At 31.6% G+C, this 16,874-nt stretch overlaps 2 protein-coding genes across 2 annotated transcripts; both read right to left on the reverse strand.

Moving 5' to 3' along the window:
• Positions 1–5,854: 5,854 nt before the first annotated feature.
• LOC145035072 (ribosomal RNA small subunit methyltransferase J) lies at positions 5,855–8,687 on the reverse strand. Its single transcript, XM_078983650.1, has 6 exons — positions 7,982–8,687; positions 7,142–7,240; positions 6,821–6,998; positions 6,567–6,664; positions 6,401–6,462; positions 5,855–6,220 (listed from the first exon to the last, which is right to left on the reverse strand). The coding sequence occupies exons 1-6, from the start codon at positions 8,486–8,488 to the stop codon at positions 6,109–6,111; spliced, it is 1,056 nt and encodes a 351-aa protein (XP_078839776.1). The 5' UTR covers positions 8,489–8,687; the 3' UTR covers positions 5,855–6,108.
• A 3,153-nt stretch (positions 8,688–11,840) lies between these two features.
• LOC145035073 (oxygen-evolving enhancer protein 2, chloroplastic-like) lies at positions 11,841–13,083 on the reverse strand. The gene is made up of 4 exons (XM_078983651.1): positions 12,774–13,083; positions 12,457–12,689; positions 12,332–12,382; positions 11,841–12,257 (listed from the first exon to the last, which is right to left on the reverse strand). The coding sequence occupies exons 1-4, from the start codon at positions 13,009–13,011 to the stop codon at positions 11,997–11,999; spliced, it is 783 nt and encodes a 260-aa protein (XP_078839777.1). The 5' UTR covers positions 13,012–13,083; the 3' UTR covers positions 11,841–11,996.
• Between the last annotated feature and the right edge of the window lie 3,791 nt (positions 13,084–16,874).

The raw sequence follows: 16,874 nt of genomic DNA on the forward strand, positions 1-16,874 counted from the left end.
CATATGCGGAGGTTGTGTTTCCTGTGCCAGTTCCAGCTGAATACAAAGAACTAGATGAAGTCATGATTGTTTTACCACCATTAATGGACAAACGACAAGCCGTACGACCTAAAAACCATAACCGTATCACATCCCAATGTGAAGGTCCGATTCAAAAAAAAATGTAGTCGTTGCCAAAGGATGGGTCACAGAAGCAGAAGTTGTCACGCTCTGTTTCCCGCGGAGTCAACAAAAAGTGAATCTTCAAGTAGGACCTAATCAAGTGGCAAAAATAATGGCTAGTCTAAGAGTAGACATACTAGTAAAAAAGGTAGCCAACCAGTATGATATTGTTGATTTAAAAAACCCGTAGTGATGTTTGTACGATATCATAATATTCTACAAAATGTTGTTCGAAAGGATAAACTTGTTTTTGCTACATCTTCAAAATACAATTGTTTTAAAACATTAACAAAGAAAACCATAACTTAAACATTAGTGTAATATGCAGCATCTATCCACTGGACACTCTCAATCCACCACCTAACAGCACGCTCTTGCGTAGTAGGCTGCAACAATTCGTTGGGGGAACACTGCATAAAAAAAACTATATAAAGGTTAATCGTAAGTTAATTATGTCATATGAACTTATAAATTATAAGGTGGACTAAAATACATACATTAGTAACATCGAGAATACATTCACAATCAGGTGCATGCAAACGTCTCATCCTAGGGTATGCAGATGTTCGAGGGATAACACCCGTAAGATGGGAACTAGCAATACTACTGTTGGGAAATGTCTCGAAGATCCAAATCTACAAAATTAAGATGACAAACAACTTACCAAGTTAACAAAGTTACAATACATGTTTAAAAACTCTTATTAAACATAGTCTACATACCTTAAATGCATAGACAAATCTCTACAGAGCATATGTGTGTCTACTGCCGATTCTTGATGCATTTAGGTTCAAATAGTCCCCAATCTTATGAAACATAGTACACTGTTGTTTGTAAGTGAAATCCCACATCAATCTGCCCATGTGTACCTATGTCAAAAAAATTACGCTTAATAAGTAAATATATCATTTTGATATAATGTGGATAAAAAAACGGTTATACCTATTAAACTCCTATAAATTAGAGACAAGTGTCATACACTCATTAGCAATTGGCTATCGCGGGTATTTTCCCAAAAATCATTGCTCTAGCATACATAGCAGTGAGACTCTCACCACGTCTTCATTGCTTAATTGATGAAGTGAGTTATTAAACACGTTTGTAAGGACATCCATACTCACCGAACGTGAAAACGACACAAATGGAAACACACGTTCTCTAAATGCTACAAAACCAGAATTGGAATGGAAATAATCCCCAAATCGCAAGCCGGTGACCAAGCAAAATGCTTTCCTATCAAAGCAAACCCGATAGTCGCCAACCGAAAATAAAAACTCTTATAGGTCAACTGGATCAAAAGTAGTAACTCCCTTACACATAAGATAGTGACATAGTAAAGGGTGACATTCATACGACACCCATCAACATGTTCACGTAATCACCAAAACACGATTGCCTAAACATCGCCGCACAAACTGGTGGGTTTTGTAAGCACGCCATGATTTCGTGCCCAAGTTCAGGTTTGTAGGTTGTAGTAACAACCGTTGTATATGTTTTATCTTGCTACAATCAAAAGAATTATTAGGTAGGGATTTTTGTATGTATGTACTGGAGCATAATTGGGGTTTTTTATTGTATTTCGGAATTAGGGTTTTTGATTGTATTCTGAAATTAGGATTTTTGTATGTATGTTCCGGAATCCGAAAATCGGGTACGGTATTCCGAACCATAAAGTCCGGACCAAAATTCCGTACCCAATTCATTGTATTCCAAACATGATTTTCAGATTCCAGACTTATTTTCGGATTTCGAACATGTTCCAGACTAGAAAAAATTAGGGCTTTTCATTACGATGCATCATGTAGTATAAATGTATAAGTCTATGTAATCCTATAATTGTCTTAACAAGCTTAAAATTCACAGAAAACCCTATAATACCTACATAATTGCGTAAACTAAAATTTTTAAACGTATAACAAAAAATAAATGATTTTAGTTGGAAACAAATTTGAAACTTACAAATATAAATTACATTTCTTCACTGCTATCAGAAGACATTTTCAGTTGTAGACATGTCCGGAATAGGATGTCGAAGTGTAGTCCGAAACAAGGGATGTCGAAGTGTAGTCCGAAACGATTTAAATTGTATTTATAGGAGAACCAGATTACTGGGTCGGAATTCCCGTTTAACCGAATTTGAAATCGGGTTGGGCCAAACGGTTATTTTGCCAACAAAAAAAAATGTAATTTAAATATATATATATATATATATATATATATATATATATATATATATATATATATATATATATATATATATATATATATATATATATATATATATATATATATATATTAGATTACTCAATTTCCCTAAAACATGCTAAAATGGTAAATATGTTGTCAACTCTAATAACAACTTTTAAATAAGGAGTAAACAACTTAACCAAAAAAACATATCTATATACTATTTATTTATTTACCTTATATATAAGAAAACTGCTTAAGCATTTATAGTAATATCGTTTACAAGAATTTTATCAGTAATATTAAGAAAAACATCTTTTACTTAAATTTATATTAACAAAATTTAAAATAATATATTTTTCAAAAACTCATATCAATAAATAATATTTAAAAGTTATTAAATGTGAAACATAAAATATTATGTAAATGCATATTTGTACGGTGCTTTTGGGAAAAAAAATGATAATGATTTGAAAATGTAACAAACTTTCGATTTTGTTCATATTTAGTCACTAACCGGTAATAAGGGTAAAATGTGAACAGTTTCAATAGTTCGGTGACAAATTGATAACGAAAAAAATTAGTGACTAAATGTGAACAAAATCGAAAGTTCGTTTCCCTGTAAAAAAGTTCAATAACTAAATGTTAACAAACTTCCTCTAGTATTATGTTTTAGCAAATTATTATTTTCATTAAATTCTAGCAACATAAAAAATCTATCAAATTAAAAAAAAAAAAAAAAAGAAAAAAAAAAGAAAAGAAAAATATATTAAAAAAAACGAAAAACCGAAACTGAAATAAAAAATCAATGGTTTGGTATTTTCCAAAATAAAAAATAAAAATTTTCAATATGATTTTGGTTTTTTTATTTTTTTTAATATATTTTTGGGGTTTTGTTTTTCTTTTGGGGAGAATTTTATATATGCCCCTCTTAAACCTTAAAATATCATATATGCCCAACTTAATTTCTCAATATCATATTTACCCTTCATAAACCTTCAAAATATCATATTTGACCAAATTCTTTTTTATAATGTTTTTAATATTTTATAATCACTTTTTTATACCTTTAGATTATTATAACAATTAAAAAGTTTAACCATATTATCCTAACGTCTATGATTATGAAATGTGAATTTCTAAATTGTTGGAATGTCGTCTTCTTGACAAACAAAAAGATTCATCTTCAACCTACTCTATGGAATGTATATTTGATTGTTTAGTTTTTGTTGTTATTGATTATTATTATGTTGTAGATGGATGATATTTTAGATATTACAATTGATATTTTGATGTTTAAAAAGTACATATATCATATTTTGATATTTAATAAGGACATATATGATATTTTGATGTTTAAAAAAAACATATACATGGTATTTTGAAATTTTATGAACGGTAAATATGATATTTAGATATTTTATGAAGGGTAAATATGATATTTAGAAATTAAGTTGGGTAAGTATGATATCTTGATGTTTAAAAAGAGCATATATAAAATTCTCCCTTTTTTTATTTCATAGATTTCTTCATCAACAAATGTTGCTAGAATTTAACAAAAATAAACAATTTGCTATAACATAATACAATAGGAAGTTTGTTCACATTTACTCATTGAAGTTTTTTAGAGGGAAACGAACTTTCGATTTTGTTCACATTTAGTCACTAAACTTTTTTTCGTTATCTATCTGTCACTGAACTATTGAAATTGTTCGCATTTATCCTACACCCGATCATAAGGGTAAAATGCAATTGCAAACAATTTCAATAGCTGAGTGACAGATAGATAACAAAAAAAAAAAATTAGTGGCTAAATGTGAACAAAATCGGAAGTTCGTTACCCTTTCATATCATTATCCAAAAAAAATGGGATATAAAACTCATTTTTTGAGATAAAATATAGGTAAAATGGTAAATATGTTTTCAACTGTAGAGTTTTAGATAAGAACTTATCACAAAATCCTTATTTAAGCCAATAAGCATTTATAATTTCTCTATCCAATCATTTAAAATTGCTTATTTGCAGTGTCAAACCGTAATAAACAAATAAACACTTTAAATAAGTAACCCCAAACACCACCTTAGCACACTTATCTAATTTTTCTATAATATTTTTTTGATTTTTTTTAAAATAAGATATGATTATAATTAAAGTAATATGTAAATGAGTAGAAAATCACATAGTTTATTAAAATGCTAACAAAATCACTTTTTTTTTTTTTGCAAAAACACACTTCATAATATGGATGTTATTTGGTCTAATGGATCGGAACTAAATAAGCCTCAAACTAAGAACCGAAAACCGGACCTAATATCACTTTCGTTTCGGTTCAATTAAGAAATGTGTTATCTAAGAAGGTGTACAGAACTGAAACTGGACCGTATCCAAAAAAACCGAAAACCGAATAATCCTTAAACTATGAAACGGGAACCGAATATCTTAATCTTAATTGATCCTTATTCGGTTCTAGTTCCGGTTTAGTTTTCGGCCCAAACGCTCATCTCTACTTCATAATACTTGTTTAATAAAGGGCTATGCCATAAAACCCTTAAGTTCGCTAGTTTTTATCGGTTTTACCCAAAGTAGTATTTTAGGTCCATTAATGCCTCAAATTTGCAAAAAAAATAAATAAATAAATCAATTTTATCCTTTTCTTAAGGGCTTTTATGAAGCAGAAAAAGAAGGGTAACACCGATTAAACCAGAGAAAAGAAAAGGTTGCAAATTTGAGGCATTTATGGACCTAGGGGGTGTTTGGTATTGCGTTTAAAAAGTGCTTATTTGCTTATTGGCTTTTTGAAAAGCTAATAAGCCAAAAAAAGTGTTTGGCAAACTCAAAAGCACTTTTCAGAATAGTTTTTCTATAAGCTTCAATAAGCACTTTTTAATAAGTATGAAAAACGTGACTTTTTGAAACTGCTTATGGCTTTTCAACCAAAATAACTTCAACAAGCACCTTTTAAGCCAAACACTTTTTAACTTATTGACTTACTAGGTGTGTGATCTATGTATTACATGGGTTTAATTAAAAAAAAAATTATAAAATTTTAACAATTTGAAAAGTTTGAATTTATAAGAAAAATGAGAAAATTTTAAATTATTAAAATTAATGAGACTTTAATGTATTGAATACATTATATATATATATATATATATATATATATATATATATATATATATATATATATAAACTTTTTCTAATAAGTACTTTACATATATATTACCTTACACATTAAATGTGAAATTTTAATTTAATAAAATGAAAAATATAATAAAATGACAAGTGGAAAATAAAAAATTTAAAAATTTTAGAAAATGCCATATGTCCAAATGAATGAGAAGAGGACATGTGGCAAAAAAACCTTTATTTATTATAGTAGATTGGCTTTTTCACTATAAAAGCTTATCCAAACACTTTTTAAAAAACTCTTTTTACCACCACTATAAGCAAATAAACACTTTTATCTAAAAGCACTTTTCTAATTAAAAAAAACACTCCCAAACACCCTCCTAAAATACAACTTCAGGTAAAACCAACAAAATTTTACAAACTTAAGGGTTTTTATGTCATTATCCCTTTAATAAATTATTAAAAGATACAATCTATATCAACCATATATATTGAATTGCAGTCTGCATAAAACTATTAAATGATTTTTCTTTCTTTTAAATCCAGCTACAAAATCCTCATGTTGCAGCAGTCTTCACTTAAGGGCTTCTATCTCTCCCGGTAAGTCTACAAAAGCCTGGAAACAAAATCTATGATTCTGACCCAGAATCCTCTGAATCTGAAGCATCAACCATCTTTTCTAGTGAATCCATATCACCTGCTTCTGCCACTGTATGCATCCTAAGCTTTTCAGCATCCTCGCTGCAAATTTCAACCAAAACTACTGTTAACCAATTTATCAAACCATTTAATACTTGATTTTTTTTTAACTTTACAAAAAAAAAAAAAAACATTCTACTCCCTTCAAGTACAGTTTTTTCCATTTGAGATTTTTTTTCTTAAAGATGTAACTCTTTCTAAAAGGAACGATTAGATGCTTACTCTGCAACGCCAAATATTTCTTTCACTATCAAGGAGCTGTCTCTTCCACAGAACTCTGGGAGCTGGAGTTGTGCATGTTGGAAAGTCAACACAAATGGTCAACAATATATGCATTTTTTTGGACTACTATGCTAATGAAACATATCACTTATGGTTTTATTTTTACCTCTGAAAGATAGAAAATCTTTCCAAAAAGTGCTTGAACAGCAAGCTTTCTCCTTAAGCCCTTTTCAGAATATCCCGATGTATTCATCACAACTGGACCTGAAATCATTTTTGAGCAACCAAAAACCTCATCTAATTATATGCATACATTCACCACATAGACAGTAAATTTCTTAATCAAATCATGGATCAGAAACAATAAGTTATAAACCTATTACTGTGTTTGTTTAAAACATAAGCATTTCAGTTTTGTACCTTTATCTTTAACAATTCTCCTTGAGATATCATTAAGAATTTCAGCCACTTGGGAATCATCCATCATTGTTGCTTTTCTGAGTTGAATCAATGCTGCAACCAGTTTTGGGTTGAAAGGCTTTTCATTTAATGCATATCGGATGTATTTTCGCAAAATCTCCACCGTGCTGAAGCCTGTCTGCATACAGAATAAAATGATATCAAAAACTCATTGTCTTTACAAAACTATAATCAATGAATAAACTAGCAGAAGAGGTTGAATTTAGAAAACAAAAGCTTTCCATATTGTAAAGTCCAAAGTTAAATGTATATCATTATCACCTTCTGCATCAGTCCCATCAAAGCTTCCTGCTGTACTCCATTACCTTCTTTCTCAAGTAACTCATCTACTGACCTGCATAGATCTGCATTTTTATTGACCTGAAAAGCATCAAATAATGCTTAGCAAGTTTCTTGTCAAAGGCAATAAATCTTCATCACATACTTTTTAGTCTTGCCAATTCTACATAGATGGAAAGCATTCTACATACTCTTTCCACCCAAATATGCTACAGTTCTATTTTGAGTAACATAATACATTGGATCCCTTTTATTGCCCAATAAAATCACTACAAAAGATGAGTCACAGTCCCAATTTCCAAATTATTTAAGGTCAAAATAACCAAATTTGGAGACACACTTAAGAAGTAGCAACAGAAAACTATATATGGAGACAAATGTAACACTACTATACTATTCCAAACTTTAAATCAAATTATTTAAGTAAGAATAATCACTGCAAATGTACACAACCGAGCAACCCCTAAATGTGTAGTATGTTCACTCTACACATTAAATGTATGAATTTTGAGATGAGTTCTTTCTTGATTGACTGGGTATTAGACTTATTTCATATATATGTAGACATGTATGAAAATACCCTCTTATTCTCAAACTTTTGGAGATTCAAATCCAACACTAACATCAATGAATCTTGTTTGTATGGGCATATGTCCAAAAAGTTCGTCGTTTTGACTTTTTGAGGAGTTGTAAGCAGCTTAAACGGATGCACACAAAGTAAAGTAACAAAGAACAAATTCAAAGCAGGACTGTAATGAAAGTGAAATTGATGCACAAACTCAAACAAGAAAAAAAAGGAGATAAGGAGAAAGCCAGACGCACTAGCTTACGGCGAACTTCTTTGGGTGAAGTGAACTTGCGAATGGTCTTGACAACCGCAAAAACAAAGGAGACTCCAACATAAGCCAAAGGGACAGCCAGAATCCATGGAAAGGAAGTTTGGCCGACTCTTGGACCAGGAAGGGCCTGTGTTACTGAGCCACTAAACTCGACAATGTCCAGAGCTTTCTCTTGTATCCATGGCAAATCCTCCTCGACTTCCTCCAGCTCATCCTCCTCCTTCTTCTCTGATTCTTTAGGGTTTGTATTATTTCTCGCTGCTGCTGCGGTGGACGAAACCAATCGACAACGACGAGAGGAAGTTGATAATAAGGGAGAGAAGGGCGCGTGGAAGGTAGTCAGTTTCAATTGGGAAGATAGGCACTCCGTTGCAGTACTGGTGGTCGGGATTTTACCGAGTATTGACTTCGATGGTGGCTTTGGTGTCAGCGGCGATGGATGGCGGTTGGTGGACGAGACAGCATAGTGATACCCAAAAGCACTAGACATTGCCCCTTTCTCAGGATTTCGTTTATATGAAAGATAGGTTTAATTATCTTGTTCCTCCGATAATTATTGCAGCTAGTGTGTGTCAATACTCTCGCGGTGGCGATGGTTGGATACGGTGGTGCTACTGCTGCTGCTGAGCTGCAAGAATTGGATTTTGGCTTTTGGGCGTTACAACTTACGAACACTGCTTTTGCCGTTTGGGCTTTTCTTTATGCATCAGGAAAAAGTTACTTATGGGCCGACTATCCACTACTTAGTTAGCCATGCACAACCCGGTTTTTTTTTTCTGAACCTGACCGGTTCAGAAAACCGGTTCGGTTCCGGCTAAAGTAGTCAAAACCGGTTCACACCCAAACCGGTTCGGTTCCAAACCGGTTCAGCCCCAAAAATATCCGAACATATGTAAACCGGTTCGGTTTAGTAGAAACTGGTTCAGCAAAAACGGGTTCAAAACCGATTCGACGCAAATAAGCTTTTCTATTTTTTGTTTTTGTTTTTGGGCTTTTTTTTTTTTTTTGGGCTAATAAATTCAAAACCGGATTAAAATACTTGATCAAAAAATCGGTTCAACATCGGTTCAAAACCGGATCAAAAAACTGGTTCTTATTAAACCGGTTCGAAACCGGTCCTAACGATCAAAATAGCGAATTGGTCCAGTCCGACGGTTCGGTTCATGGGGGGTTCGGTTCAAGGCTGAACTGGTTCGGTGGTAAACCGGTTTCCGGTTCACTAACTGGTTCGGTTTGTGAATCGGTTTTTTTGGGCACGTCTACTACTTACTAGTGACTAGACTAGACCACTCCGAATATTCAATTACATGTCTTTGCTCAACAAGAATATATACTTTTATCGATTTTACCACTTAATTCGTTTGTGGTAAATCCAGCAAGCTTTTAGTAATGAAGTTTTTTTCTTTTATCTTCTCTAATGAGGATCTAAATTGAGTTCTTCAACATGAAAGTCAGAGAACTAAAACTCAAAAATTTTAATTTGAAAAGTGTATTTGAGGATCTGAAAATTGAATTCCAAACACGTACGAACTCAAGATCTAACAATCGAGATCTGAAACTCGAGTAATCTTCGAGTTTTAGGGATAAACAAACACAAGCGTGAACGATTTTCAGATCTATGTGTTCTTGGTGTTTGTGTCTGGTGTATTCTTGGTATTTATGTGTGTAAGAGAGATGAGTTTGAAACCAACAAAAAAACAAACAAACAAACAAACCAAAACAATCGATTTTCATATTTGCATGTTCTTGGTGCTTATATGTGTAAGAAAAATGGATATGAAACAAAACACACACTTAATAAGTTTTCCATATATGTGTTATCGATGTTCTTGGTGCTTGTGTATTGTATGTAAGAGAAATGGGTTAGAAACAATCATGCACAAACACACAATCGACTTTCATATATATATATATATATATATATATATATATATATATATATATATATATATATATATATATATATATATATATATATATATATATGTTCTTAGTGTTTGTGTGTGTGCGCTTTTTGTTTTTTGTATATGTAAAAGGGATGGGACTGAAACAAAAACACACACAATCGATTTTAAAATTTGTGTCTTATTGGGGGGTGGGTTGTTCTAGGTATTTGGGGGGTGGGTTTGGATCAAATTTGATTCGCTCCAAACCCGTCTCATTGCCATGTCTACCAATACACTTATAGGCCTAAGTACTTTAAAAAATTACACGGTCATTTTAACTTTTTGAAATGTCCAATATTCAAAATTGAAATAATATTAATTTGATAAAAAAAAAAAAAAAACTTTGGCAATTTCACAAAAACATTGTTGTTTATATCATTATTTTTTAATGTATTCGCAAATATGTTTGTCATTTCTAAAATAACATTTACATTTCAGTTATTTTCGTTAAATATCTTTTTTTTTTCCCGAAAATGTGTCAGTCATATTCATTACGATGTCAACCAAGTTTCTTAAAAAATGGTTAAGGATTGAGGAACAAGAAGGGTATTAATGTAAGGCATAATGTGCTAATGATGTGCAAGAAACACAGACAAAACGACGTTCGCATAACAAGATCATCCCCAAACGATAACTGAAATATAACATACTAGGCGAATACTCGCACATTGCGCAGAATACAATAATATATTTGGAATTTTTACAAATATATGTTTTTTTTAATATATCAATCGCGTTGTTATTAACTCTTATATAATAAATCTTATAATAAGTTGGTATAAACATTATTTGTTTTGAATTATATGATAATGTAGATATATTTTAAAATTCTACAATCCCGATTGTCTCAATAGCCTCTATTTGTAGTTTACTCATAAGTAAAATTAAATATAATATAAGGTTTAATGATATTTATAGTTGTTGTTGATTAATTAATTTTGAAATGTTTATTTGCTTAAAATTTCAATTTCTATCATTGTAATTATTTAAAACATCAAACATTGTTGTTGTAAGTAATTTTTATGTATAAAGTTACTTTTAACTATTATTGTTGTAAGTTATTTTAAATAACGCATTTGGAAACTCTTAATTATTTAAAACTGGTTTTAGAAATTTAACATTTTTAAAATTTTATTTGATAAATATTATTAGTTTCTTTGATTGTAATTATTTAAAACAACAACCAATGTTTTTGTTTTTAAATATAACATTATAATTTTTTATATAATATTATTTTTAACTAATCTTATTGTAAATTATTTTTAAGCTATTTATTTGAAAAATTTTAATGATAATAAAAAATAGTTTCATGATTTTTTTGTTTGTTAATTTAGTATTACAGTTTAGATTTAACACTATAATTTATAACGTTTAACTATTTATAAAATCGTTTCTCGATTTTTTTCAAATTTAACTTTAATTTTGATTTAAGTTAACCGTTTAACATTATATTGAAAATAATAATTTAATAATTTTGCATAAAATCATAAATATACAAAAATTGTGATTTTAAATTGATAATTATTCACATACGAAAACATACTTAAACTAATAAGTTAACTATAATATGTTAAAAAATTAAAATCATAATTTTATAAATAAAAGTAAATTTTGATATTTTAATATTGTAGTTTAGTTATTTTTTTTTATTAGAATTTAGTTTTTGCATTAATTTAATATTATTTACCAATTTATAATAATTATTAAAAATAACTTAAAAATTTATGCGCAAGTTTCAAATATGGTTCAAGTAAAAACCTCTCTTTTACAAGTATATATAGATTTGCAAGATACAACACTCAACTTTCAAATATACTTGGACAACACCAAACTCTAAGAACCATCATACGTAAATGTGACAAGATCTTGTAACACAATAGCAAAATGTTCCTCAAGTAATGCAAAAGGGTCCTTATATTGATTAAGTTTAGACAATTTATCCACATTCCACTTGATCAAAGAAACACAAACGTCTCAAGGAATTTGATGAGCGTACGGCAAAAGAAACACCATGGGAATGGCAATTACTAATTACAAACTCGAGACAATCTCTTAAGCTAAGCTGAATGATGATGTAGTGCCTTCAACAAATTTCTTTGCTCCTTTGAACCATCTCTTGTCACCCGCTTGCGCCTTGCAGATGTAAAGTTTTCCGTCAGACACAGTGGCGGTGATCAGTTGATGCTTACCACCCTCGTCTCCATCAGCCGTCCTTGTTAACACAGACAACGAGTAGTATGGTTTTCCTCCGATCACCGGAGTTGCAACCTCCAATATATTTGCTGTTGCAACTGCATCTTGTTCAAATCCTCCCTAAAATATACACACATCATCAAAAGCCAAGTTTCATTTCATACATATAAATTAATGAAGGTGAAGGTGGTTACCTCAGATGCGGTTTTCCCGAAATAAGCTTGTTTCCCAAGCAAGTAATCCACCTGAAAACGATAAGATTATGCAATGTAAATCGATCTCATTCTTTGAGAGTTGCGGAGTTCCGTTTATATATTACCTTTGAGAGGAACTCTTCGGGGGAGCCATAATCGGTGATCGATTTCTTATCAGTAGGAGTAACCATGACGCTAAGATTGCTTGTGGTGTCGAAGTTGTCTTCATAACGAAGCACCTGACCAGGGAACTCTACCTCTTTGCTAGGGTTCCACTTCGCTGGGATCGACAGCTTGAATCCCGGACCATCGTAAGGCACGAAATCCGTGTTCGACTTCGGCTTCCCGAACACATTGGCTGCAATCAGAGAAAACCCATGATGTCAAGCTTCAAATTTCAGAACAAAGTTGAAATTTCTAAGATTCAAATTTGGAAAAGTACCTGCTTCACCATAGGCAGCATCTGCGGGAGAAACCTTGGAGCCAACAGCAGCTGCTCCGATGAGAACAGTGAGAGCTAACCGGCGAGATATTGATGCGTCGGCGGTTGTAGCTTCATCTCGTTTCTGTGAGCGGCAGACGATGAGTTGGTTGGGCTTGATCGGAGCCTGGCGAGATGAAGACGATGATGATCTGCAGGCTGGGGTTGAGAGAGCATGGAAACATGAAGTGGCAGCCATGGTTGTGGTGGAGAGAGGAGGCGGTGGTTTGGTGAGTGTGATTGCAGAAATGGAAGCCGAGGGTAAAGAAGAGATTAAGAGAAAGGATTGGTTGGAAATGGATGAGAGGAAGATGAGATTATTGGGTTTGGATAAGGGTGTATTGGCTGAAATCGGTGCCAACTGTGAACGAGATGATCTTCAACTGTACTCGGATTGTCAAGGTGGGGTACAAAGGGCCAAGGGGTGTGTCAAACCCGATTATCTAATAATAATATAACTAAAAATCGTAATAACTGGTTTTTCATGTATTAATTATTATTTTAGTTTAATAATCAGTATAATCATGAATTTGAATAGATTTACTTTACATAACATAATTTAAATGAACAAAAATCTGACTTTATAAAAATCTAGTGATAATGGTCAAAAAATAAGCCCAGCCCAATTAGAGCTGGATGGGTTCGACTTCGAGGTCCGAGGATGCGAGAGGTCAAGATTCTATACGTATAACCATGAACGATGGAAAATGGTCATTAACATTATTTTGTAAGGGTGTGCTCATCATATTTTTTATTGTCCCGTTAATTTTTTTGTTTCATCCTATAAAATTGGTGGGTGTTATATCGTATCTTACCACACTCACCACAATATATATTTTTATTAACAAAATACTACAATTGAAAGATGTGACTTTTTTTCTCGTACGGTAAAATTGTAACACACAAAACGTATACCACACTTTTGTTAGGGGGTCGGTGTGGTGTTTGCAGTGTACAGTACACACTATATACCGACCAGCCTAAGGTTTATAATTTTAAATGGCGGAAATCTACAAAAAAAAAAAAAAAAGTCTTTGTATTTTGGTTTATCACCGAAAAAGTTATTTCTAATTTTTTTTCCTTTTTTTTTTCAATTTAACTGTTAAAATTGATAAATACTTGTAAAATAATTATTGGAACTGGTTAGTGCCGGTTTTAAATGTTAAATTGCAAACAAAAAATAATGAATGATTTTTTCGTTAATAAAATTAAAATTTAAAAACTTTTCTGTAGATTTTCTTTATATATATATATATATATATATATATATATATATATATATATATATATATATATATATATATACACTAAATTTATTTGAAGAAAACTTATGTATATTTATTAAAATACTCAAAATAAAGATAATTTTTTTTATTAAAAAACACAATAATAACAATTTATATGTCATTTTTGGAATTTGTAGTGATTCTATTTAATAAATATTATTACTACAATCATAAAGATAACATCTATATCATATATAACTTAAGAGGACCTTATTAATTTGTGGCAAGAAGTGTATTTATGGGTCAAATGCTACTTCATTGCTGAATGTTTAGATCTTGCGTGTAAAACGTTTACCATAAAACTATCACTTACCGAAGATCATTTCACAATCAAACGACACCTCAGAAAATAAAGATCTATCAGAAGTTGTTATTCGTTAATAGAGCTCCATTATACACACTATGTGTCCTAAAAAGTAGAAACGCATTTTTTACGACAAATCGCAACGAATCACACTATGGTTTTCCGCACATGAGATATTTGGGATTACACTCTGATATTGTTTATGATAACATGTTTTGATTATTTCTACTTTGATTTTGACATGACATGATATTATGGAGGTTTTCTTATATTGTTGGTTTAATAATAACTTACCAAAAATGAAATTTTTGGCCTGTAATTTTGGGATGTTACATACCACATGATAAATTATAATAGATATAGTTTATGGATTTCACACGTCACACATACTACACGAAAGGGGATTTTAACTCCACCATAGAAAAGGTTTTACACGCATACTACACGTAAACTCGTTATTGTAAATTGTGAGACTCGTCTTCATCGTACTCTTAGAGTATAGGTTAAAATTCCTGAAATAGTTATAACCAGAGTCTTTTGTATGGAGAGCGTGATAATTATGTATAGATCTATATTAGGATTGACAACCCACACCCATGCTGCTTGCAATAGTCCGATCGGCCGATCGGGGGTGACAAATGTCATTTCGATTCCGACGCCTGAAGAACGTCGCAGCAGACATCTCTGTTATAGTATGGTTATAGCGACTCACATAGGGAGATAACGAAACGTATATTTTATCGGGAATTTCTACTTTAAAATGGGTTTTATCCATTTAAAATTGCATACATCGTTACAAGTACGAACATACATACACTCGGTCTTGGGATTTAAGACTACATAACATTTGATAAGGAAAATATTGTATTTTTCTTGGGTATACATTACATTTACAAACAAAGGTTTTCAAACTTGGGATGCAATACTTGGTTTTATTTCAAATAATAAAACTACTATACATATTGGTGGTAATCATGGTTTTCAAACAGAACATAAAATACATACTGGTAAAAACCAGGGTTTTCAAACTCTACATTCAAAAGCTTATGAACTCACCAACTTATATGTTGACACTTTTTCGAAACTACTTATATTATCAGGAAATCAGTAAAACAAGTAACTCGTAGATTTTAAGGATGGGATGCTAACGTGTCAAACAGTTCATTTTGTCATCATAGTGTAATTGATTTTATAATATGTAAACTCATACTATGGTGTAACTTGTTCAATTATATTTATTATGGTTTTATTTACTCTGAGCACTATTATACTCGTTGTTATGATACTACACATGAAGTTCGTCACCCCCGGATGTTTCCGACATCTTTGGCTTGGGTGTGTGACACTTTGGCATTTAGGGCCCGAGACTGTCGTCCAGCTTGCCCCGGCAGATGGGTTTTCAAAATAATAAATTATGTACATATATAAGAAGGATTAGTGGGACAACCTTTATGAACTTTAGGTGGAATGAAAATAGCTACATGACAGTAGGTAGTGTTTGAGAAATTTAGAGTTGATAGGAAAGCGAGTTGCTTGTTATGTATTGGATCGAGGTGAGTACATACCTAAAGTACTTTTCACATACTAATTATTTGAAATGTTTTGAAAGTATTATTTATACTTATATGATTTGTTTGCTATGTGGACTTATAACATATGTGTGCATGGGATGAAAATGAATTTTGGGACATGTTTTGTATGAGAAATTATGTACGATTTGAGCATTGTTACTTATATATTACATGTAGAATGGTTTTTTAGGGGTCTATGTGACTTTATGATACACGTATAGAGTGAAATTCCCTAGAAATTTGTAGGATCATAGATCACGGCCCAAGGAGAAATGTACTCCTTTTGAAGGCTAAGATAGGCTTTGAAAACGTATTCCATGGAAAATATGTTTAATGATCACATGTTTATCGTAAAGCTTGGGACGGTGAGGAGGCTTCATGAAGTGTTGGCCTCTACAATGGTTTAAGCAGGATGCTTATTCGGAAATATCCAAATCGTTAATCCCGTATAATGTGAGGGACCAACTTGAGAATATAGGATTGGGATGGGTTAGTTTCATGTATATTGCATATTTATTATGAACTTATCTACTCTTAAAATTATTTTTTTTATTATGAAATGATTCATGAAATGGAAAATGATTTTGAAAATGATAGGTGATACAAGAAATGGTGTTGGAAGTGATTAAGGAAAATGTTATTATTTTGAAAAAAGTTTTTAAGGTGATTTTTGGGAATCTTGACGTAGAAATAAGGCATTGCCCTTCCTAATTCCTTTATGTAGTCGAATTATGATATTACTCACTAGGATCCCCAAGACTAATGTACTATTTTGACATGTGCTCGCAGGTGAAAATGAAGTTTAGAATAGTAAGCTTGGATATTAATTTAGAAGGTCATGCATGTGTCACACCCGAAATTTAGAGGGATAGTTATGGAAACAAAACATCAATTCTAAAGC

This window comes from Lactuca saligna, chromosome 3, assembly GCF_052625555.1.
Source record: "Lactuca saligna cultivar CGN05327 chromosome 3, ASM5262555v1, whole genome shotgun sequence".
NCBI classification, from domain to species: Eukaryota; Viridiplantae; Streptophyta; class Magnoliopsida; order Asterales; family Asteraceae; genus Lactuca; species Lactuca saligna.